At 40.5% G+C, this 26,091-nt stretch overlaps 1 protein-coding gene across 2 annotated transcripts; it reads left to right on the forward strand.

The window, feature by feature from the left end:
• The first annotated feature begins 10,717 nt into the window (after positions 1–10,717).
• Positions 10,718–25,051, forward strand: LOC113063281 (insulin-like growth factor-binding protein 3). Of its 2 annotated transcripts, none has more exons than XM_026233555.1 (4): positions 10,718–11,291; positions 16,958–17,241; positions 17,384–17,500; positions 22,914–25,051. In XM_026233555.1, the coding sequence occupies exons 1-4, from the start codon at positions 10,943–10,945 to the stop codon at positions 22,992–22,994; spliced, it is 831 nt and encodes a 276-aa protein (XP_026089340.1). In that variant the 5' UTR covers positions 10,718–10,942; the 3' UTR covers positions 22,995–25,051. The 2 variants fall into 2 exon arrangements, with proteins under 2 accessions (XP_026089340.1, XP_026089339.1); XM_026233554.1 differs by having other exon boundaries at positions 10,719–11,291; positions 17,384–17,503; positions 22,918–25,051.
• The last annotated feature ends 1,040 nt before the right edge of the window (positions 25,052–26,091 follow it).

Genomic DNA, 26,091 nt, shown 5'->3' on the forward strand with positions numbered 1-26,091 from the left:
ATCGCGTTCATTATCGAAGGTGATTCATCTTGGATAATGAACGTGATATTGCGTAGCTTGTCATTGATCTGTGGCTCTGTCTATTAAATGCCTCTCCATTTAAAAGCAGGTGATGGTGATTTAGCGGTAATCATGGAACCGGATTTACTGACTAGGTGCGCATGATCATATCGTTAGATTTACTGACTAGGTGCGCATGATCATATCGTTAGATATATCGCCCATCCCTAAACACAGTTGGCGTTAAGTATGCTAACTGTGCCATTTCTCTCTACAGATGGGATACATGTGCTTAGCTACTTTACAGGTAGTTCCCCTCATGGCGAAACCTGCTTTGAGTTCCTTCAGCACCCTTGACAGTCAGGCGTGGTGGAAGTAAACTGTTGGGCTGAGTCTACCACTGAGACTTACCATATGTAGCACTGCCCTGATTGGTCAGTCTTGTGTGTAATTTCCACATGTTACCTCCTACTGTACATGCAGGATGTGATCTCCGTAGTGTTCCCTTATGTTGATGCACTTTCTCAGTGTTTTCCAAATACCTCTCTAAGGACCAGCAGTGATGAACACTAAGCCCCGACCTGTCTTCTGCCCAGCAGGTGTTGAGGGATTTGCTGGCTTAAGCAGGGCAGTGGAAGTGGTATCAATGGTGGCGTTTTGGTAGGGATCTCAATTCGTTAGTTGTTCTGATGTAACGTCATATGTGACTGACTAAAGGGGAATGTCTAGTTCACGTATGTAACCTCCATTCTATTCTCCATCACCACAATTGCTGTACAACCTCTGAACGGCTGGGACACATCGTCTCAGATCCTCAGCAAAAAACTCAATGTGTAATTGCACGCACTCTTCCTTATATAACTGCAATGCTCAACCTCCTATAGTGGACTTTGCTATTCTAGGTTCTACCAAAAGTCCAGAGTTTTGTGAAAAGTCCAGGAGCTTAACCATTTAAAGCCTTATAATAAGTAGTAATCAATTTAATGCTGAAATTGCTGTTGTATGCACAAGATGTCCTTATATAGCTACTCATTTATAAATTTTCTGAACATCATTTGATAATACCCGGGTAGATTTTGCCAACTGTTTTATGAATACTGTGAATTTGGACATACTACTTTGTTCACATACAATTATTTTGTCTTCTGTATAGTAGGTAGGGTGACCACCCGTCCCGTGTAGCGCGTGCGCGCACAGCGTTTGAAGCCCAATTCATGCGTCCCACAAATTGAGACTGTGTCACGCATAATCAATGCTTGCTCAAAAAAAGTTGGTCGCTCATCTATATCTGGAGTCATCAACTCGTCGATCACGGTCGACAAGTCGATCTTGGAAGCATTTTAAGTCGATCGCGAAGATTTTACAAAATCTGAGAAAAAAAGCCTCCGGTGTGAGTTGGGAAGTGCGAACCTCCGCTGACTGCGCGCGCACCTCCCGAAACAGACGAGATTTATACTCGACGCAACTGTTTTAGACTGAAAACCAGACCATACAACTGATTTAGACGCTGGTGCCGGTGTGATGAGATGTACTAATATCCGTCTGCTCGGGCATGATTGTTTTAGGCCTGTAATTGATTGATTAAGGTAATAGGGATGGCACGGTTCGCTGAAAAAAAAACCCAAACCGTTTCTGTTGATGCATGCGCATTCTGGCTTTCTCAAACATTACAAAAACATGAGAGAAAAATAAAAACCCTGGACAAATCATTCACTCTTGTTCAACGTGAATGCTGAATATGAGCAGTAATTTATTCTTAAAGTGACTAAATTGTAATGAAAAATAAATAAAATTAAATAGCTAAAGTAAATCGTAAGTGGAAGTGCATTTGTCGATTCGGTCATAAGCATACAGTACATCAGCAATTACACATGTTTAGGGGAATAGGGCATTATTAATATACCATGTAAGGTGGTATGTGCTAGAAATGGGTAAACCACTATCAGTGAGTCTGCCCATGGGGTGAGGGCACCACCATGCAAGGCAGTGTCCCACATAGTCCCTCGGAGACATACCCCTTGTCCCCCCTTGGGCCTATTAGCAGGTGGTCAACCTAAAAGTGGGGAAGTATGTGATTACAGCTTCAGCCAGTGACTTATTTACATTAAGGCACAGCAATACTTCAATTTTGTTTTTGTTATAAAATTCCATTTCAACGCTTTAGTGACTCCACCATACTGTTCACTCCTAAGCAGTTCATACTCATCTGATGCTCCTGCTGCTTTCCTAATTTGTGGATCTTGCTGAGGTGGCTCTTTTGTTAGTTTTATTTTTTCTTTTTTTTTTTTTTTTTTTGCTCACCACACTACAGTAGCTACTTCCCACATAGCAAACGGACTTGGCCCACATGTGGCCTCAAGGTGGAATTGCTGGCCTCCTGTCGGCAATGGCATGTACCCTTTCAGCCAGAGCTGGGCCATGTGTGGCAATGACGGCATGGCGGGGATCCGGCAAACATATCCGGGCCGATTGTTGGTGGGAGGATTGTGGCCCAGATCATTTCAGTGATACGTGGCCCAAATCAAGCTAAGATCTGGCAACATATTATGTGACCCATGATAAACAAGATAAATACAATATTGCATGATAATGGTTAAATGATCACATGCATTTTAATGAAGTGTAGTATTGTTTACATGTAGTCTTTGAAATGGCAAGTCAAAACAGAATGAAACATCATCATTTAAAAATTAAGCAAATCAGTCAAGTGCATTAAACTGCACTTAATTATAATTTTATTCAATTGTATATTATTATTCTTGGTATAAATAATCTTAGAATTTTTACATGAAAAGAAAGAGAAAGAGAGAGAGTATTTAACCGTTATTATGTAATATTTATTTGGTTTACTATGGGACACACATTGATCTATAATAGAGAGTGGGGGCACATCATTTTTATTAGTATGTTGTCATGCACAAGCATTAAATAAAATGATCATGAAAGTATTTAATTTTTATTTAAATCCTGTATCCATTTGATACTTGGTGTGAGGAACAGATCCAAATTCAAACTGCATTCATTGACGATATGTATCTCCTTCCTCTGTAGCTATAGTAACTATTTAAAAATGTGCCATTAAGAAGTTTTACAACAAGTTTTACTGCAGAGATATCAAATGCTCATTGGCTCTCGTCAGTTTCGTCAGAGATTGCGGCATGCCGTGTTTCCGGTGATGCGTGTTTTGAATGAGAAGCGCCTTGAGGGAGTGGATCGGGATAGTATTTTCAGCGTTTAACAACTTAAATTATGCCCTGCTCATCACACTACTATTTTATTCTGCCAGAGTGGACTGCAACTGCAATGCATTGTCATTTGGACTACTGTGGTACTGCTCTTTGTCACATAATGTAATAAATAATTATGATTAAGTTACATGTGTCTATCTGTTACGTTTCTCTTATAGACTGTATACTTTATACGCTCACTCTTTATTGGTTGATTTGTTCTTTATAAATATAAATAGAAAAAACATTTTTTATCGCACGGTTAAATGATGTGTGGGTTTTAAGTCTGATTTTCTATTCAGTTTAATTTACATTATTGGCATAGTTTGTGTCTACATTAAAGCAAATCACAAAATGAATAATTGTGATCATAGTAATATACAAGGTATTAATATGAACTATTAAATTTCCAGACAGAAATATAGTGTTGGCCCAGATCCGGCCCACATCTGGCCCGCGTGAAATCCATTCGGGCTGGATCTGGGCTAATACTGCGTCGTGTCTGGGTTGGGTCTGGGCTATATAAGGCTCAGTTGTGGCTAAAATTTGGGGATTCTGGTTTACTTAGGGCTGAGAATTGGCACCAATAATAAAACCTGTTTTGGCCCAGATCAGGGCCAGCTAAGGCTGATTAACTGGCTGAGATTCGGGCCAGTTATGGCCCACATGTGGCCCGAGTCTTTAATCCAGTTCTGGGCCACTTTTGGGTCGTCATTCTTTGCGGTACTTGGGCAGAGGGAAAAGTGCGTACGTGACCCGGTTCTGGGCCAGAAGACATTTGCTATATGGGTTGGGCTTAAGGACATCCTGGAGACTGCACTGGCATGCTTATTCTCAAGTGCATTTGCAGAATCCAGTGTCCAATAGCTACTGTGTGACTCCAAGCCCATCCCTTCCCTTCCTCCCTTCACATTCCTGCCACGATTGGCTGGCTGTCAGCCCGTAAGTGATAGAGACTATCGGTTCTGTCAACACGGAGAGTGAGTTAGGGAGTTCAAGACTTTATATCCTCCAGATAAGCCTGACAGGGAATAAAAGTGACTGGCGTAGGAGTCTTATTTACACTGTTCCAGCATAACATCACTGCCAAACAATAATTAAACACACACATAAATTTACAGATACCCTTTACACCAGCTGCCCAGAGATGGAGATGTTACCAGGAGATTTTCTGAGAATTAACATTTTAGAAGGCAGCATCACATTATATTTTACACATTACACTTTTATGTAAAAGACAATCCGAGAATGCACTGAGATAGTTTCAGTAAACATAAATCTAAGATGGCTGACAAGAAGAGAGAAATGGTGAGTATTGAAAATGCTTCATATTTGTGTGCATATTTTTTATGCATGCAACAGTGTCATCCTGTTAGCTTAGCAACATGCTAAGCTCTCTTTGAAATCACTTGTTGGTAGATTCTTGATCCAGTGTTCTTTGTGTCACTGCCCATTTAGAGTGTTTCAAATCTTAAAAGGGAACATCCTATGTAGGAATTAGGTAGCAGTCATCTAGGTTTTGGATTAGCAAACTGTAGAAAGGTGTGTCTGAGCATGAGGTGAATAAGGACAGCATTGGGCTAAACCTCTACTGGCTTTCAAAAAAAAAAAAAAAAAAAAAATCCACAAGGCAAGACAATTGTTAGATTTGTTTAGTAAAAACATCAAGAAAAGACTATTAAAATGTATTATTTCACACAGTATTGTGTGTGCTACACATTTTTATGTCAGAGTAGCGTGTTAGCTTAGTAACATGCAAAAATATTACAGAGTCATTTTTACTATTTTTCTGTGAGTTTCTGTAGATGAGGGGTTCTCAAACCTCTCCAAGAATTACCCCCAGCACTGCAAGTTTTTAATATCTCCCGATATCTGACATACCCCCTTCAGGTCTTGCAGTGTCAATGAGCTGATGAGTTGAATCATTTCAGATAATTGAGGGAGACATACAAAATGTTCCAGGACAGGTTTGAGAACCACTGATGTAGACTCTAGAGAACTTATTCCAGGCCATTTGGATGGTTTTCTGTCATATTGTGACATACTGTCTTCTGATGATCCTGGATTAACATTGTCCAAAAATATAGATTTAGCCCAATCCCTATCCCTATCCCTAGACCTAACCCTACCCATAATTTATTCCTAAAATCAGTGGTAAATGATAGCTGATTGAAAAGGGTGTAGAAGCACCTAACTCTGGTTGCAAGCCTAAAACAGATATTTTCTAAAAAGTTATATCTCAATTCTGAATGGTTGATTGGAATGTTGTTCCAGGGTCAACAAGGATGTTGATCCAGGAACATGTTGTACTTACAGACTCGCCTGTGACATACAGTACCTCAAAGTGTAATGCAAATATAGGATGGAGACTTGATTATGTTTATAGGTTGTTGATTGGAGTTGTACTCAAAAATGAATGCAGGCTTGCAGTCAGATGTGAAGGGTTTAGGCAGAATATATTATTGTAGAAGTATGGCATACGTCACCAGAGAGAATTAAATTTCACCAGAAAATTGACATTTTCAAAATATGAAATTTTGATTAAATATTACCAGAACAAACAAAAAGTTTAACATATACATAGAGGAATCTTTCACAATAAAATCACACCAAAATAGCATTTAGAAAATAGACAGAAAATAATTTTGATTTCATACCGACTTTAAATCCAAGGTGGATGAGGTGAGGAAAATCTCTACTATTTTAAAAAAAATCTAACAATACCAACAAGAACCAAAACAACTGATAAATTAATAGATGATATTCAAGTAAAAATGTATTGTTTGTATTCAGTATTTGTTTTATGCAGTTTTATGCTTATTAGAGTAGTGTTTTGTTAGCTTAGCAACATGCTAATGTCAAACCCTGTAGATGCACTGCTGATGTGAAGTGGTCCAAAGCAGTTCCATGACTAAGATGGTAGATAAGGTAATGCTGATAAATAAATATATTTTTTTTTAAATGTAGGCAGTAGGCAATGAGGCAGCTAGAGCTTTGCGAACTAAGCACTTGCAAGGTGTGTTTGTGTGTATGTGAATGTAAGCATGTGGTGAATGGGGACAGTGTTGGGCTAAACCTTTATTGGGCTTGTTCCATCTGTTTTGGCTCATATCCAAACCATGCAGTGCGAAGTCATGCTCGGATCTCACACATTCCTTCAGCTTTATACGCTCTACTGTGCGCTCACTATTTCCATCTTCAGGATTGCACTCACGGAAAAGCTTTTCCAAAAATAGAGCGAAGCTCAGAGAGCTTATCACAAAAACACAAAATGATTATGTTTAGCCTGCTTTGCTTCTGATATTTCTTACAGTGACAAACCACCTGTATGTCATGGCTGCCTACTCTAAATCGGTCTGAGCTCCCCCCATTTCAATTCTGATCTCGCTCTAGACTAGCAAAAGCAAATCTTTTCTGCTACCCCCCACTCATTAGCTTCACTCTCTTTTTTTGCTGCTGCAATAGCCAAACAGTGAGTGATTATAACACGATGGAATTTGATCTCTGCACTGTTAAATCACATGCTGTGACAGCAATTATTTGTTCCTGAAGAGAGAGAGAGGCACAACAGAAGAACAGAGCACAAAAACATTCAGGTCATATTCAGTTCTGTCCTGTGAGCGCAGTGCACACTTGGTTTCCTTCCTGGGTGAATTACAGTTGCTATCGAAATCTGGAGAGGTTTTGGGAAATGTGCCATGGAAAGATGATTTTGTTCTTCACAGGCAATGAGTTTGTTTGAGCCAGATCTGAAAAATCATAAGTTTAGATTCAATGAGGCCATTTATCTGATAATGTTGTTTACATTTTTTAGCCTGCAAATAAGCACAGAGGCCTCGCATTGAACGTTTCTTGGCTCACAGTGTGTGCGAGGCATGGTCGTAGATTTGGCCATGTGCAGTGCAAAACAACTATTGAATCAACAGTACAAGTATTGTATGTTTCTATGCAGTATTTTTTTTATATGCCTTTATAACTTAAATTACCAGTTTCTTAGGTGCTGTTTAGATTGCGTTGTTTATTTTTGGCAGATTCTTTCTGGCTTGAACGACTGCAGATCTAGTCAGCAGTCTGTTTTTAGTTTATGTTTTGGAGCAACAATGTTTGATTTTACATTTAAAATAATTTTATGAAATAACATTTATAAACACTTTATTTTATTTTGTAATGTACTGTATACTTTTTTTTATGGTTTAAATATATATAAATAGATAAAAATAATATATATCCAAACAGCACACTTAAAGTTCCTTAAAGTATTTAAAAGGAGAAATAGGTGATATCAGAAACATTTTTTGTTATGCTGGTTGAAAGTCTCTTCAAGTCCCGACAGTGATCATAAGGTTAAGTGGTATATACATTTATATATTCTGTGCAAGGTGTAGGACCAAGAAATGTCGTCCAATCAAAATGTTCAGTCCAAACATTATCATAGGCTTTCCTACCTGCCTTTAAAAATATGTATTTGCATACCTCTGCACTCCCTGTTTGTGCAGACAGAATACGCCATCAGCACATTCACGTAAGCTGTGCAGACAGAGCGACAATCGCAGGCAAACATCAAAAACCTGGCCTCCCTTCCTAGGTATTGTAATACTGTTACTAACATTGCTGTTAAGTTTTCTCACCTGGGAGTGACACATGATGTATGGTAGTGATGTTGTCTCTGGTCATCTGGTCTGAGTGTGTTCATGTGTTCAGGAGGCATCGTTTTGGGCGGCGATTTGCAAGGAGGATGGGATGTACGCTTTCAGTGCTAGCAGGCTAAAGTTAGCATACACAATTTCCCGACTGTTAGCTCTGTATCTTTTTATATTAACAGCCTGAACTAGCAGTGTAGGGCACGCCTCCTAGCAAATGGTCCCACAGAGGAATTAAGCACATTCGTGGAGTGGGTGCTGAACCCAAGTGCAAAGACTGACCAGTTGTGTGAGCCGACAACACAGTGTATCGCCATGGGAGTCCCCGTGGAGATCAGGGCTTGGAGGGAAGCCCCGCCCACACTGCCGACACTGAGGGTGAGCTGCAACTTGCCTCTGGGAGCTATTTTAAGGAACGTTTGGACATTTTTGTGGACAATTTGATTGAATGGTTTGGAGAGGTTGTTCCCAGTTCCCCTGAGCCTCTATTGTCTCCTACGTCTCCTCAGTCTCCGCTGGTTCTGTCCAGCTCTCCTACATCTCCTGGGTCTCTGTTGGTTTCGTCCAGCTCTCCTGTGTCTCCTAAGCTCCCTATGAGTCTTAAGCTCCCACCCAGCCTCCCTCTCCCACCTCCTCTTATTCCAGTCAGTTCCTCAGCCCTGTCTCTGCTGGTTCCTGCCAGTCCCTCAGTTCATCCTCATTCCGCATCATCTAAGCACTCTGATCTGCCTCGAGACTTCCAGTCTCCAGCTCCGCCTAGGTGTAAGGATCCCCTGTCTCCACCTTCAGTCTCCGAGTCCAGGACTCCACCTTGGTCCTTCGACCCATTGGCTCTGCCATGGTTTCTGGCTCCCTCGTCTCCACCATGGCCCATCATTTCACTGGCTCCACTGGGCTCCTCATTTCTCAAGCTCCACTTTATATTATAAAATGTCAATGCCATCAGGGGTGTGTTGTTTTCTTCAAAACAAGTTAATCAATTCCTCCACCCCCTTCTCTCATTCCCTACATCCCACTCCAAAAACCTCTGATGAAACCCTGTATTATAAGATTGTCGCAGTGACAGCTGTCATATGTGACACACAGCATAGCATGATGGACAATTAATGATTTGCCATCCAACTCCGAGTTCAGCCGGAGGAATGTGAATGAGAGACAGAGTGTTGGAGACATGCTGACACTCAAATAAAGAGTGTAAGATTCAGATAGATTATAGAGGATATTAAGACTAAGAGAAGCTTAAAATGTAGGCCCGAAATTTGGCATCCGTCCTTTGGAGCACAGCATTTTCAATAAACATTCAGCCAGCTGCAATAATATTCACAGAAAAAAACACTCGCACACACACCGACAAACTAAATGCTTCTAAATGTGATAGAATGATTTTGAGACGTTACATGTTTACTGACTTACACTGATAAGGAATTGTCTACTGTATACATCCATGCAGAAACAGTAGGCAGGCACTGTACATTCTATACCCAAAATGCTCCTGGAGACCAGAGGAGAACCTTCATGTGCAGATTCTCTAAATGGAAGGCATTCATGAGGAATACAGACAGACAGACAATAAGAAATCGAGAGCGGGAGACCAAGGAAGAAATATGCAGAGTCATAAGAAAACTAATCTTAGTAGCAGAGGGTGCTGTTAGTGGGGTTGTGTGTGCTGGGGGGTATTTCCTTAACCCCCTCTGCTTGTTTTCAGTGGGCCAGTCTCAACACTGAGAGGTCAGGCCTGTAAGCCTTTATTTTCCCAAAGCTGGAGCCACCGAACTGTGCAGCCTGTACAGACTTTGTGTTATTACAGAGCAGAGGCAGGAGGGGTGTTCAGCGCTGAAGCAGCACAATCCAACATCCAACCCACACTCTAATCATCTCTTACCACCCAGTGAGGAGAGATTGACCGAAAAAGAGAAAGAGGGATGGACAGATGCAGGACCGTTTTCTTCCCTAGGCCCAATGAGGAGTCACAAGAGTAAAGGTTACTAGTTGGATGGATGAATGGATGGTATAAAGTTGTAAATGGTCAATGAAGATTCTGTATGGATGAATGGGCTGATCTTGGTAAAGCAGGTGTCATGAGACTACTAATGCCTGACCACCCAAAGTGCATTTTCCACATTATTTTGCAGTGTTCAGAGAGTTCCTCTAATATTCTTTGGAGAAAATTGGGCCGGTTTTTTTTTTTTTTTTTTTTTTTTTTTACGTTTTGTACACTTAGAATAGAATAGATTTTACTATAAATGTCTATTGTTTATTTTTTTGTTCTAAATGTAGAAATGTTGTGCACATCTTATTTGCCTTAATCATGATTTTTCTATTGTTCTATTGTTAAACTTTTTTGTGTGTGTTTTTGTATCGAATACCGTGACTCTAAAGAGGACAAATGGTTTGAAGAATAGATGGGTGGGTGTATCCAATAGACCAATAGAGTCAGGTTAGACGCCATGCTGAATTTAACGCGTGAGGAATCATCATTACAAGGGCGCGCACTGTATAAAGGTATTGCACTCCCCATCCCCACCCCATTGGGACAAGCAGCGTGTCATTAGTAGTTGGGGTAAACAAACAAACAAAAAAGTAAATAAAAAAAAAGTTTAAAAAATATTGCATAAGTTAATGATATTTTTGATGTGCATTATATTTTAGTTACATGCTTTGCTTTGAGACGTCCTTAGGCGTTTCTAAGTGCGACAACAATGACCGGTCTAAAAGCGCGCGCAAGATTCCCTGTTGAAGGATTTCATAGAGGATGCGTGCGGTCCCTTAAGACCGAGACCAGTGACTACATAATTCATACGGGGGGAGTGACTTAGTCCCCGTGCTTTTCCTGCCTGTATAAAACCTGAAGGTCTACTTGAACTCACTTACAGATGGAGAGACCCAGCCGCTAGTTAACAGTCTAGTCAAACCGACGTGACAGCAGCACAACCAAAGCGCCGCAACTTTCCCAAGGCATATGTTGAGAGCTCAGGCTTTAGTGTAATCATATATTCCTGTGAGGTGATCTGACGTACCGTTTTTTCCACGCATCTTCCCCAGTGTGAGTGTGCGCGCGTCCAGCCCTTCGGCTCCATGACGGGACTGTGTGCGCTCTGCCTGACCGCGCTGCTCGCAGCATTCGCCAGACTGGCTGAAAGCGTCAGCCCTGTGGTCCGCTGCGAGCCATGTGACGACGGGGCAATGGTGCTGTGTAAACCGCTGCCCCGGGACTGCGCCGAGCCGGTAAAGGAACCGGGCTGCGGGTGCTGCATGACTTGCCCGCTGACCGAGGGCCAGGCGTGCGGAGTGTACACGGGGCGCTGCGGTACCGGGCTGAGCTGTCAACATCGCCCAGGGGAGAGCAAACCTCTGCAGGCTCTGCTGGAGGGTCGGGGCGTGTGTGCGGACAAAAAGCACAGCGGCAATCCATCGCACGGACAAGGTAAGCGCGCACCACTCGGCGTGAGCGTCTGCTCGTGTCCTGTGTGTATGCGCAGTGTGCTGTTTATTCAATGACTTTAAGGGGGATAGCCACCCAAACGCCAACGACCATTTAAAGAAAACTATTATTATTTTATGCATGTTAAATAAATTACAAATAATGACCGCACTTACGTTACATATATGTAGAGTCTGATACACACTCAAGCAGCCTACTGTTGCTATGGTTACTTCTGAACGCGAAGGAGATTTATTCAGAAGTGAATTTTTGACTATAACCTGTAATCTAACTTTTTTTGGATGTACATACAGGTAAGCATATAAACACATGTACTGTATACACATGTATTTATAAAGAACAGTAAATATATATATATATATATATATATATATATATATATATATATATATATATATATATATATATATATATATATATATATATATATATATAGATAGATAGTTAAAGATGGTCTTAGTCTCCAAGCTTTTAGTTGGGCTAATGTATTGGATCAACATGGTAAAGACCAGCTTAGCTAGGATGGGAGACAAGGTAACTATATTAAGATTTTTTTTTTCAGCAGAAAAGCCTTAATTAGTGGGGTCAGACACCCAAATCCCCATAATTTACAGCCTGTGTATGTGTGGTGTCTTTAACATTCCAACAAGCACTATCCACACTGTTGGGTGTAAGGCCTATGCGTTCAGATGTGTATCATTATGAGTTTACTCTGCTGTGCATAACATGGTTAATATGTTCACAGGTTAATAAATGCATGGCTCGTCTTTCTCTCTCTGTAGGGAGCTGGGGAGCTTTTTCACTGACATTTCTTTAGATGCAGTGCACATACCCACAGCTTTACTGCACTCATACCACTATATGCCTATTCTTTAAACATTAGCATCTCCAAACAGTCTTCACTAGTTTATAGCTGTTCTAAAAATCAGATGCACCTCTCAGAATGCAGTATGCACAAGGTTTTAGGGTTGTGGGTTGCTCCAGACAAATAAACCCACAGCTACACATGTTTACATCCTGATATGTATTTTCTGCATTACATGTTCAGCTTGTGTTTTTATCACATTGCACTGGTAATGCACCCCAACAGGTTATTTTCTGCCGGATGAGATATTGTATTTTTAAATATAACTGGTAGGTCATCCTGAGCAGGTAGGTCAGAGATTCTGAACACCGGCATGACGCAGCAACCTCCGGTAACAGGCAGTCGTCATGAAGTCCAGCCACCATGAGACGGCCCCACACTACCACCGTTGTTCTTGAGGTTCGGTGCTACAGCAGCCTCTCTATGCCGTTTTATGTGTGTGGTGTGCATGTGTGTGTGAGCGAGAGAGCCAGAGATGGAGAGAGAAACAGCTCTGTGTATCTGTGTGTGCACTAAAATTTGGCTTCACCAACCCAATCGTTAAGAACGCCACATTCGTTTATATATAGCTCCTGCAGAAGAGTGGAGATCACCGTTTTGTGAATGATGCTCTCTAGCTGTTTACTGGCTCAGGAACTCCGAGCTTTCCATTGAGAGTGTCAAGAAACAAGTGAAATGAAAATGTTTGGCCTTGGCATATATGTCAAAGGACTTCTAACAAAATCATTTCCTAGTGAGCAAGCTGAGAATACAGTAGATCTGGCACCACCTGTGCCAAAGATTTTATTGAGCATCTCTTAATACACATTTATTAGCTTGCACCTAGCCAACACATTCATCCAAATAAATTCCTTGAGAGAGGAAAGGCAGCGGACCCACACAGCCAAAATAGTGGTGATCTTGGTCATAACTGACGTCAAGCTACCCGACTGAATTTGTTTTTACCCTCTCTAGTTATTTGACTGAGCCGCAGTGATGTGTTGAAGCAATCAACCATGACATTGTCACACACACAAAGGCTATTGTTAGGACCCAGAGTCACTTTTAAAAAGCAGTTTGGGGGTGCCAACTGTTTTACAGTAGTGCCTTACCTCATGTTTTCTCCCTCCGCTGCCCTTTCATTTGAGCCCATGCTGCTTTTCAGTGCTCGTTTCCCATCATACCACATTTTATGGTAATTACATAGTCAGGCCAACCAGAGAGCAGGGCTCCATTGCCATGGTGTGCGTGGCTCCGCCCCAATGGCTCTGCCACACATGAATTATGATATTTTTGCAGGGCTTGATTGGTACCAGTGTGGCCCAGCGTGATTCTGGGTGGGAATGGTGATGTAGCAAGAGCAATGAAAGATCATGAGGTTATGAGTTATGACGTTGTTTGTGCGTATACAGTTATATACTTAATTGCGCAGATTTCTTTGATGAGGTAGATTCCTTCTTGTCACGAGACTCGGTAGTGAAATTCACCTGCCGTGTGCATAGTCTCTCATTTTTGCTTTAGAGAAGAAAACACCCTGCATCTGTTTCACCCTGTCATTCACATTCTGCCTGTTTTGCCAAAATGCTAAATTGTTTGCTCATATGGGATTGAACAAATACGTGAGGTTGAGTGACTAGGTTGGCCACTAGGTGCAGGAAAAAGTCTTAAAAAGTTCTAAAAGTTTACACTGGGGTTAAATATTGATGTTTTTCAAGTTCCCGAATTAGATGGCCCTCCATTATCTTCCTCTGTCCTGTATTTGTTTATGTGAGAGGCACGGTGGGTCATGCAATGGAAGCAGGCTACAACATGTAGCTCATGTTGTTAACCGTCGTTACAATTACTTACCTTGTTCGAGTTGTTATGTTGCAGAAGTTGCTGTTGTTGTTGTTGATGTTATGTCAGCGAGCGTCAATGAAGGCATAGTTTAATTCTGGTTTGGAGAGCAGCTTCCATGGCTACAGAGGAGTGTTTGGTGTGCCACAAGTGCGCACTTACTCACATACACTCACATGGAAAATCTGTTTTTACTTAACTCTTCCACCCTGCTGAACACTGTCCACTATCTCTACAGTACTACACAATATTCAGATCTTTCTGACTTGCACCTTCATCTATCTATCGATGCCAGTCCTGTCCCACCACCCTCTCTCCCAGACTTTCTCTCTCACTTTCCATATTTAATGGCAGGTTTTGTTTGTCTTTCTTTCTAAATATCTCTTTCTCTTCTGCTCCAGCTGTTTATTAGTCTCTCGTTCCTGCGAGAGCTCTGCTTTGTTTTGTACGGCCAGAGACTGAATATTTACTCAACAGACAAGAGCTGTAAAACCCCAAGAGGACAGCATGTTTAAACAATGCCATAATTTATCTTCGCCCAGCGCTCTCGCCAGGCATTTGTTGAAGCTGACAAATGCACTCCTCGCCGGACCCTTTACTGGTCAACTGCTTTTGCTTGCATTTGAGAAATTACCATGCAGTTAGTAAAAACAGAAATTAGAGTGCAGTTTGGGACATCATGTCTCAATTGCTTACATTTTGTCCACTATAAATGGCTGCTCAAAGACACATTTAAAAGAGTAATGAAGTTGTCATGCAAAATCAGTGTCGGCGACAAGCTCTCTACATTTAGCTTGTTGGCAGAGGTTTTCTTATCAAAGTGACATACAAGAGCAAATATTTTGTCTGGAAAAATGAAAGAGAATTTGCATCAACACCTACTTACTGTATCCTTGCTCAAAACATTTCGAAACCCCATGGTACCTACCTAGAATAATGTCCAAGCTGCTCTTTTCCATTAAAGGACTGGTTGGTAACTGGACACAGTCATGCTTTAAAGGGCAGCATGCAAGTAGTCTATATGACTTAACACCATGTCTACACTGGCTTTGAGCGGTGCGGTGCAATACGACAAAATGCTATAGAACCCATTATAATCAGTGATGCTTTCTACACTGGATGCGGCGTGACACAACACATCACTGACGGTAAACTGCTACCTTGTTCTATTTATGAAATGAAAATGATTTGCCATTGTCACTTTGTTGCATCCAATGTAGACGTTGTTATTGCATAGAAAAAGCCTTACAAAGTTTTCTAGAAGAAACGTAACTACTTTTCACTTTTAAAAACGAATACAACCACTATTCGCTTTAAAAAAAACTTTCAAATCCTCTTCATGTTTGTGCACATTCCAACTTTGCACCTTCATGATATTGTCTTTATGAGAACCAATGGAAATTGTACATGAGTGTGCTTTGTTTAACGAAGCAAAGAAGTTTTGCATATGCTATCTGAACATCCCAAAACATCACACAAAGTGTAATCACATTTTTTTATTTGTTAGTCACTGGTAACCATCCGCTTGTATTGTATGGAAAAGAGCAGCCTTAACATTGTCCTAAATGCCTTTTGAGTTGCAAATTCACACTTTTTTTTAATGACACAAGGAAGAGTAGATGGAATCAGAGGTTGAACTATTCTTATAATGAGTCTTGTAGTTAAAAGTAAATAATAATTATGTGAAATAGGGATGTTGATACAAATGCACTAATAATACATCTGAATGTTATTTAGTAGGATAAGTATAGGGTTCATATATTGGGGAATGGTCTGGGATGAGAGGAAAGGACATTTCAACCACAATGAAACCACAGTTGCATTGATTAGATTTTGCAAAGCTTCAGCTGGGCACAGAGAGGAAAGCATGTGATGTTTGTTGGTTAGACCATCCTACTGAACCATGTTAGTGAAGGCAGGCAAACGCTCCGTCCTGAAGCCGTATTTGGTTTCTGGGTTTGGGGTCAGGTGGTCTGTCCTCTGCCTATAACGATTGTATCTTGGTGTACTATAAATACTATCACTTCTCTGGTTCCCCATCCCCCTTCTCTATATCTCTTTCTCTTCTTTCAACGAGCATTTACACTTTATAGTGTAAATGAGTGCTTGTAAAAGCAACTAAAAAACCTTAGAATAGAACTGTTCAGCCTGCAGTCCAAAAATCTGGAAGAGAATTAGCATTTTCTAGCCATGGGTTCCCTCTGGAATTTCCAATGTTTTTTTAGAATAGCGGTTTTTCGATTTATGAGTAAAATAAGGCCTGTGGTAAACACTACTTGCAGAGACTTTCACATTTTGTTCTACTGCATAAGTTACGCAGTCATAGCTCAGAACTGCATTTGGAAGCTTCTGAGTTTTTTCAAAGAATAAATGTTGCTAAATAACGACTACAATTACCACAGGGTTGACGAATCGGACAAGTTGTGTAGTCTTTATGTAGCAACTTACATTTTAAATAAACACAACGACTGCACAATTCTGGTTTTAGGTATGACTCAGTAAGGCTTTTCAAGTAGTGTTAACCACATTAAACCTTACTCATAAATCGAAAACCACTATGCTAAAACCCCAACCCATGAGATATTCCCAAGGGAACTGATGGCAAATTAGCCATCTGCAATGGCCTACAAACTGACGTCATCACTGAACTACTGTATGTCGTTAGATGTTTAGGTTTATGCAATTCCATGGCTGTCCAATCCTGTTTCTGGAAGGCTGCTATACTGCAGAGTTTAGACCAATCCTCATTAAACACACCTAAACCAGTTAATCAAGGTCTTCAGGACTGGTAGACATTTCTTCATGTTGGGGCAGGACTGAGCTAAAATCTACAGGACATTGGCCCTCCAGGATCAGGATTGGACCTCTTGTGCTATTCTGTTTAATGCAAACATGCTGTTGTACAAATTATGCTTTTGTTAATTGTCAGATTGTACTTGTTTATCAATACACTTCTCTTTTGATTCAGATAACCCTGAGGAGGAAGGAAGGGAAACTGTGTTCAATGATACCAGGACAACAGGCGCAGGGGTTGCTGAGACAGTCCAGGACACGACAACTGTTTCCGGGGACATACCGGGAGGGCAGAGGAATGAAATAAAGCCCATAGATCATATGCCACACCCCAAAGAAGTGATTATTAAAAAAAATCAAAACAAGAAAAGTCAGATCTTTAAAGGAGAACCAGTTTCCATTGCAGTTCATACAGATATTCACAACTTCAGTCTGGAGTCAAAGGGAGAAACTGAATATGTAAGCACTCTTTTTGAGACAAAGCATGTTTTGGAGTGGAGTACATTCAGTTCCCATTCTCCTTGTTTGTCTCTCAAATCTCCTGACATGTTTGTAAGTAGGATGTTTCCTGTAATTTTGCATTGTCTGTGTGTTTGTACAGGGCCCTTGTCGTCGGAAGATGGAGAGTGTTATGAAGACTTTTAAGATCTCAAATGTGCTGAACCCAGGAGGCTTCCACATTCCAAACTGTGACCAAAAGGGTTTCTACAAGAAAAAACAGGTAAATACCTTTTAACCAAGTGCCTTGACTTACCTTTTGCAGATGCTTTTTATTTAAAGTCACTTACTTTGCACCAATTACAGGGCCTATCTCCCATTTGACTAATTATCTTGTTCAAGGGAGAAATAGGGATCCTATTTTTAGGCCATCCTTACCTGGGATCAAACATGTAACCTGTAATCAGCCCAGCTGCTCAAACTATTATTCTACCAGCATCCATGTACAAGACGATAAGTTAACTGTCATGGCAACTGTCACAACAGTATTGGAAATTGGGTGGGGGCCTATTTATATGTCCATGCTGGTTCTTGAAAGTATCTGTTGTTTCCTGAATTGACAGGGTGCATGACTGAGTCTGAACAAGGTAGTTGGTGGGGGCAAATGCAATTCTCGGAAATGTGTGAGTCACCCGCAACCCCCCTATTAAGAACATGAGTCAAAGGACCTTGTCTGAATGGCCCTAATGAGTTTGGGTGAATTTGGGAATTATTTGTTGTTGGGTTTTTAAAAAAAAAAAACCCACTCTGACAGATACCAGAGTGACCCCTGAAGGCCTAATGACAACACTGTGGTTACTGAGAAAAGGAGAGATAGAGATGGAAGGGTTTCAAAAAGAGGATGAGATTGAGATCAATGTGAAACACATGTTGCTTAGGAGCTGCTTCATGCTGAATCTTCAAAGTTTGGAGCCTACCTCTGTGCACTGGAGTGCACTGATATGCAGTCGTATACCCGCACACATGCTTAATAGCATGTGGTTACATTGAACATGTAACCCATTAAACGGACCCTGGGTTTTTGAATAAAACAGGCAGTGCTCCAGGGCTAGATCTCAGAATGTAGAGAAAGTGATAAGTTGAGGTCTCAAGGTCTCAGGTCTCAGCAAACCCTTAAGGGAAGAGACAAGGTTCTTACAGATGGTTTGCATGAGTTCCTGAGAGAGATTCATAGTGGCACCTGTAACAAATAAAGTTTTGGCGACCGTTCTCGTGTTCTGTCAGTAAGTGTAAGAGCAAATCTGGCTTTGACATTTTCCAATCCTGTTCCTGCCCTCTGTACTCTGCTGTACGTGACTATCCCATGGCCATTTAAAATCCATGTTTGAAAGAAAGGACAGAGACAGGTTAACAAAACAACTAATCGATCACTATAAGTTAGTTTTACAGTGACAGCAGGAGACATAACAAACCAGCAAAATACAAACCGTGTACTTGAGCACAAACAACATAATACATTCAAGCCACGCCACATCCTCTCCTGTATCTGGCGTGCACAAATATATCCTAGTTTGTTTCGTAAGATCAAACCCCTGTGCTTTGATCTCTGGTAATAGTAGAAGAACATCTGTATGAAAGGCTGTGTCCATACATGAGAGTGTGCTCGATGAAGATCAAGCTGATCAGATTCGCTTCCAGATGACTCCAACTGAAATCCCTTTGCTTCCACCGTGGTGAGCCGAAGCCTGAGTCTTGGTCGACCCTGAGATCGGAGTCATTAATTTTTATTTTGCCATTAAAAATAAACTTGCACAAACTCCTGTGCATACATACTCACACAAGTAAACTGTAGATGTCCTGGATGCCTGGGTGTCCCTACAGTCCCCGGAATAAGATCTGTAATGGGAGCGTTTGTATATGTATGTGGGGGTATGTGTGTCTGAAGGCCATTCCTGGGGATAGCAGAGTCCAATCCATGCTAATTTTAGCCTTGATTATATGAATTGGCTCAGTGTGTTAGTGGAGGCCAGGCATGCTGGCCCCAGTGCCGCCATCCCCCCTCCACCCATCCCAATCCAGACAAATTTCTCACCTAGGTTACTGTACTTCTGCTCTAGGCTGGAGCATTGCTTGGCCCCCTTATCCACTGGTTTTCCTAGCTCTCCCAGGGCCAGGCAGTCCACTTAAGCTCTCATGCTGAATAGGATCTCAGTGATGCGTGGTGAGAGACTAGAAGAGAATGCCAGGCATTGCTGGGAATGATCCAGGGTGCACATGCTCTCACTCAAACACCAATACACAGTTATGGTCAACCATGCACCAAACACATAATATATTTCATTCTACACCTCGCAAAGACACAGGCTTTTCCAAAATAGCTCTTCCTGGACTTTCAGTTTGTCTCTGATTTTTGACTTGTAGGCTCTGTTTATATATATATTCATACTTTTTCTTAGTCTAGTGTCTGTGCTTGCAGTTGCAACAAAATGAGTATGCAATGATCATGTACTCAAGGGTCAGCATCTATCCCAAACGACATACTACCTAACAGACACAAACACACATGCATGCACTGCTCGTAGTTTGGCAAAGAAAACAACCACCATTCTAATTCACATGCAGTTGTTGCATTCACATATTGTGAATGTGTGTGTGTTTGGGTGTTTTATGAGTCTGTGTTTACCCTGTGGCTGCTTTTAATGCTCTTCCGCCTTCCTGCTGCCCATAAGGGCATCATTATGGTCCAGCGTTGACTGACTGAGGCTTGCTTTGTGACACACACACACACACATATATACGTATATATATGTATGTTTATGTATATGTTTATATATATATATATATATATATATATATATATATAAACATATACATATATATATATACATATGATACACACATACATGCTTAGACATGCAGTAATCAATCATCAATCAAGCCATTATGTGTTTTGAGGGTATGTACAGTATTGTAATGTGTGATGGTCATATGGGATGCCAGTTAGAGTATTACAACATGTCTTAACTACACATTCACTATGTTGCTATGCGGAGCAAGATTTGGGACTAATGAGTTTTCACTCGGGGGCAGCAAATACATAGAAATTGTGCATTCAACAATTAGTCTTGTTGCACATTGTGTCATATGCGACAAAAACTTTTATTTACATTAAAGATATCACATTTATTAGCTAGTTAGCAGTACAATGAAATACTTTGCTTTAATCATTATTAGTCCCTCTTACATCAAACAGAAAGCATCCTGTGTGCCTGTACAGTTTGAATGGAACATTCCCATAATACATAGCAGCTCAGCACTGAGTAGTTTCCTGCAGGGCTTAATTTGTGCCGGAACAAGCAGGATCCGGATCTACCTCCTCTGGAATTGGATCCAGCACCTATTTTAGTGGATCCCAAACCTCATATGCCCCTGCAAGAAATTGATGCAATGACCATATGTTTGATGAATAAGCAAGTATAATGTTAACGTGGTCAATAATTTGCAACATTTTTAAAAAAGTACAAAGGGTAACTGTTTTCATACAATTAATTTTTTTCCAGTCCTAGCTCTGGGACTTAATTTACAAATTAAGCACTGGCTTCCTGTACACTTATTCTTTCTCTTTTGTTCAGACTCGGGCAAACTCATAACCAAAAGATAAAAATTAAAAGTCTAGTGATATGTTATATATTTAGGCAAATATAAATATTTGTTATAGCAAAAACAGAGAGTGGGTGTGGAGAGAAATTGAAAGGATGAACATTTGAAGCAACCCATTGTAGAGGCCAGGTTTCATTCCCAGACTGCTCTTGTTCTGCTTGAGGTATTTTAATTTGGTACTCTTTCAATAAAACTGCTTTTGATCTCTCTCTCTCTCTCTCTCTCTCTCTCTCTCTCTCTCTCTGACTCATCCACTCCTTCATCGCACAATGTCTGTTTATCTTTCTTTCTTTCTTTCTTTCTTTCTTTCTTTCTTTCTTTCTTTCCCTTGTGTCTGAAAGAATAGATTTTCACTAATGAATATACCACCGAGGATGTGTGTGTGTGGGTGGGTGTGCATGTTTGTTTGTGTGTATGTGTGTGTGTTTGTTTTGCCTGCGTAGTATAATAAGCTCCAGATGACTTTGAGTTGATGCCAGTTTCCTAAAATAGTCCTGGAAGCTCTTTAACAGTCCATGGCAAATATTTTAGCTTGTTCGAATTTAACCTCTCACTTTCAACTGTTTTTATGAACGCAAAATAACAATTTCATCAGCAGCAGGCTGACAGAGACATTGAAGCCTCTCATAAAAGCAAAACTGGGTTGTGTGTGTTTATGTGTATTTTGATATTCACAAGTTGTCAAAGCTTGCGTGTAAACACACTGCAGATCATTTTACAGTACTGTATGTGTGTACACCTCACTGTGTCCGTTAAATTCCCCTGAACCACAGAAGGCAGATTGTTTGATGCATTGATTTTTCTATTTCTCTTAAACACATAAACACACTCACTGTGAATGGCAGGCATGGATTCTTCCAACTTAGATGCGATGTTTGACTAGCACATGTCTCCAGCTCACTGCCAAATGAAAGAAAGACGAGCAGAAGAGAAATAACTGCACCCAGTCACGAGATAGGCCTAAGCATATTTTGATATTCATCATGACATTCATTCTTAGTTATTGTGATGGTAAAAAATGTAAAGTTATACTCATTTGTTTGATACTTTTAGATAACTATTTAAAATAATACAACCAGGCTGCTTGAGGGATCCATATCAGATAGCACATACACAGAAATGCTCATCTCAACTATGTATATCTTGCTGTATAGCTTATTAAAAGAGCTTTTCTTAACTATCTATTAATAGTGCTAAGCTAGTAGACTAAAGCCCAAACCATACTACCATATTTTGATGCAAACGCAAAGCATATGCATATTTCATCCTTGTCCAGTGTTTGCGCGATTTCTTTCCAGAAGTTATAAGCAATAAAAATGTCTGTAAACTGGTTTAAAACTGATTCTCTCGCACAAGTGCTTGCAACGCAGTCGTCTGTTGTTGATGTTTCCGTCTCTTGTTCTGTTGCTTTAATTAAGAGAATTCAAGTGAGTACTAAACTGATAATGAAATGTATGTACACATTTTTTTTTTTTTTTACGTGCAACCTAGTGTCCACGTAAAAATGCAAAAAAGCTGGTAGCTTTTTCAAAATCTAAGTGAAAACTTAAAGAAAGGGAAATGTTTAATTGGAAATTTTTTTGCTTCTGTAATGTGATGTGTGAGCTAATTTATCATCATTAAGAATAAATACACAGTAAGTCGATCTTCTTTTCTATAATTTCAGGCAAATTGTTAATTTATCAGGACACGATACTGTAAATGGCTACAAATCATAGTCAGTGTGCCTTATTATTAAGTTACAAATTAAAAAAGAGAATGCATATTGTGTATACTGTATACTGCTCTGTCCTTCTATTCCTTACATACTTCCCCTTGAATCCCCTCTGGCTTTCCTTTACCCCAATCTTTCTCCCTCTTTCTCTCTCTGGCTCTAGTATTCCTGTTACTCTCTCTCACCTACGTGCGATGTGATGAGAAATATGTGTTTATGCCACTGTCTCTTCCATTTGGAGCATGTTGTCTGTTTTGCATATACCCGTCCAAATATCATATGGTTATGCATTTCTCTTCCTGTCTCACCCACTCTCCCCACAGTGCAGTCCATCCAAAGGGCGCAGAAGAGGTTACTGCTGGTGCGTAGACAAGTATGGACAATCCATACCCGGCTTTGATGGAAAGGAGAAAGTCCACTGTATTAGCATGGAGTCAAAGTGAAGAGAAGGGAGAGGCAGAGCGGTGGAAACAGGGAGACAAAGAGGGATATCTCCCCTGAAGAACCACATGAATACAAATTCTAAAGTGCTGTCCCAAAGCTGACCTCCCACTTGTATGCTGAGGCATGGACTCACGTGACCAGCAACTCACTTTACACTTCAGGAGAGTGGGGAGAATGAGAAGAGGAGACAGAGAGAGTGTCATCATGTCTTCAGTTCTGGAGTGTATCCTGAGAGGGAAATGTGAACATAGTCAAAAGTGCAAGCGAATTTATAACTCCGTAATGGTACGCTAAGTCTGAGCATGTGTACTCTTGTGTACGTGAGGGATGTTGTGTACTTGTTCCTTCTCTGTTCTGCTGCAGCGTGTATCGCTCTCTGCCAGCGGCTCTCTCTTAGTCCCACTTCCTGTTTCTGCCCTCCTGGTGTAGGGTCGTTTAAACTGGGCATGCTCCGTGGCACTAGGCGGCTCTAGCCATCGACTCCATCTGAAGCACAAGCACTTCATGCACTTTGGCCCCTGCTGAACACGTACTCCAGCCTGTTACTACGGCCAACAGATAAATAAAACAATTCGTCCAATTGTAAACGATTCTATACCAGGACATACTTAGGTGAACACCCTTTTTTTTTTAAAGTATATTATCTTATATTGGACATATAGCTGTTAGCTTGTGTCACCAGGACAGCAGTGATATGCTCCGCGTGGGCCTTATCTCACCTTCAAAACATCATGAAGCACAGTCGCTCAGTATCATTGTCTATCACATTTCTAAACGTTTGCTGCAAGCATGTATCTTGCGCGACATCTTGTTTATGGGTTTGAATGTAACCGTAACGCTACAGTGCCCTGAATTACCGCTGAGAAATCAGCATAGCTATGGCAGTTTGTGAAATCGATGCCTTAACAAAACCTGCGCGGAAATGTGTCGCATGGGTTTTTTCACCCTCTGTCTCTCTAAACATCGATATCAATCCCAGTAGGAAAGCTACAGGCTAACATGGCAGCCATGTTGGATAACCAGGGCTTGTGTTGTTTTCTCAAAACTGACCTCCTGAGAAAAGACTTGAAAGGTGGAGGGTGCCAGAGAGGTAGCCCACACGTTAGCTCGTTAGCATAGCATCGACAAAAAGCTCACCCCTTTCCCAACAGCTAAACAAAAGACAAACAAAAATGTTTGGTGCTACACCTTATCTGACTTGATTATGGGGAAAGAGTATGCTAAGCTATAAACCCTTCCTTACCTTGTAATTATGACTTGTAAACATTTTTTATATGAATAGATATTTTGCTTCAGGCCAGCTAAATGTCTAAAGAGGCATGTGAACTTTGTGCTAAAAAGATTATTTATCCAAGAAAGAAATATAAGCTGATCCAAACTATGTCTTTGAGAACAATTCAATGACCTGTTGATTGCACAGTAGTGAAACATAGAACTCAGCATATTTTTGGGAATATAATCACTAAAGTCTTTTGTTTTGTTTTAGATTTGTTGTTTATCTACAGAGCTGAGTACAATGTGTCATTTGTTAGCTTAGCAAAGACGCTGTCCTCGAATCGTTTTGTTTAAAAACTCTTTAGTTTGAATCTTCAGGTTATGTAGGCCTTTCTATGGTATGAATTAAGCTAAATCTAAGCTTAACTTTAGCTAACCTAAGCTAAACTAAGCTTAAGTAAAGTGAACGCTAAGAATAAGTAAAGCTGAGGCCAAGCTTGTGTTACAAAGAACATCAAGGTCAATGTTCAAGCCAGTTGATCTTCAAGAAAGCTTGCCATCCTCATTCTGTGCAATGCCAGGGTCTCTCGCCCGCAAGTCACTTTTAAAGATCCCTCCGTTCACGGGTAATTGCTTTTTTTTTCTTTCATTTAAAATGTTTATTATTTTAAAAGCTTTTTATGTTACTAAACTACTAAAATTATACAGCTATCTCTTCCTTCAAGAAAGGAAATGTTTTGGTTCAAATATAATTTGTATTTAATGTCTTTTTTTTTTAAATAAAAAATGTAAACACATTGACAGACTGTAATATCAAAGCTTCTTCTAAATGGAATTGCAATTTTAAAGGGATTGAAAATGAAAATTCTGTCAATTTGCATGTGCACATACAGTGAAAGTCAGTGGAGTCCAATGTTGTTCAAATGCTTTGTCAGTTCAGCAGATTTGCAATGACATGAGGGTGAGGAAATAACAGATTTTTTGTTGTTGTTGTTATTTATGGGTGAACTATCCCTATAGTATTTAGGTCAGATTAGTTTTTAGTGTTTGGTTCGCATTCATTCATTTTAGGTAAGGTGACTAGTGTCACCATCAAGAGTTTCAAAACAATGGTCCTTTCACGGAAAGCGTATATGCTAGCTACAGTAATTTTGTCATTAGTATAACAGAGTGCCGGGGGCAATGGAGATTTAAGATCTTGTGTGTAACAGGGTCAACATCTTTGAACTGCTTCATTTCACACTCTAGCTTGAGCCCCACACAGGTCATTACTCCTCAAACCTACACACAGAGACCCCATTCACATTAGCATAGTTATTCGCTTGTCCAAGCCATGTCAGCGCTGCCAATTCTCAAAAAAGAAGCTGCGATGCCACAATTCATGAAATGAAATCACTCATATAGATGAGGTCAAACACTCAGGAAGGAACTGTTTTTTTTTTTTTCTCCTGACTTAATTTTAGGTGTCCATAATGAATTCTAAAATTCCATGAAAATACTAATCGCAAAACCACAAACGAGGTGTTACAATTACTTGCATGATTTGTTTTGTTTGCTACCAATCAAGTGATTTAGACACCCCTAATGTCAGGTAGGGCTGGATATTTTCAATGAAGCAACTCAATGTTGTCTCCTGCGGTTTACAAAATTGAGATAAAGGTGTAAAGGGGTGGTGTTGCGGAGGCTGGTCATCAGGAAAAAGAGGAGGGTGTACTGCTGGCTGGCCAGCAAAAACACAGCCCAGGTCAAAGGCACCATAGAGAGAGTGGAGCCCGGATCCCCAAAATACAGAGCTAAAGTTAGTCCACCCCTTTTGAGATTACCACGATAAGGACACA

Source organism: Carassius auratus, chromosome 45, assembly GCF_003368295.1.
Source record: "Carassius auratus strain Wakin chromosome 45, ASM336829v1, whole genome shotgun sequence".
NCBI classification, from domain to species: domain Eukaryota; kingdom Metazoa; phylum Chordata; class Actinopteri; order Cypriniformes; family Cyprinidae; genus Carassius; species Carassius auratus.

Bases quoted from the DNA above. Each gene is read 5' to 3' on its own strand.
- LOC113063281 (XM_026233554.1), top strand. From the start codon at position 10,943: ATGACGGGACTGTGTGCGCTCTGCCTGACCGCGCTGCTCGCAGCATTC. The intron at 11,292-16,957 runs GTAAGCGCGCAC...CTTTTGATTCAG, and splicing joins CAATCCATCGCACGGACAAG to ATAACCCTGAGGAGGAAGGA. The intron at 17,504-22,917 runs GTAAATACCTTT...CTCTCCCCACAG, and splicing joins GTTTCTACAAGAAAAAACAG to TGCAGTCCATCCAAAGGGCG.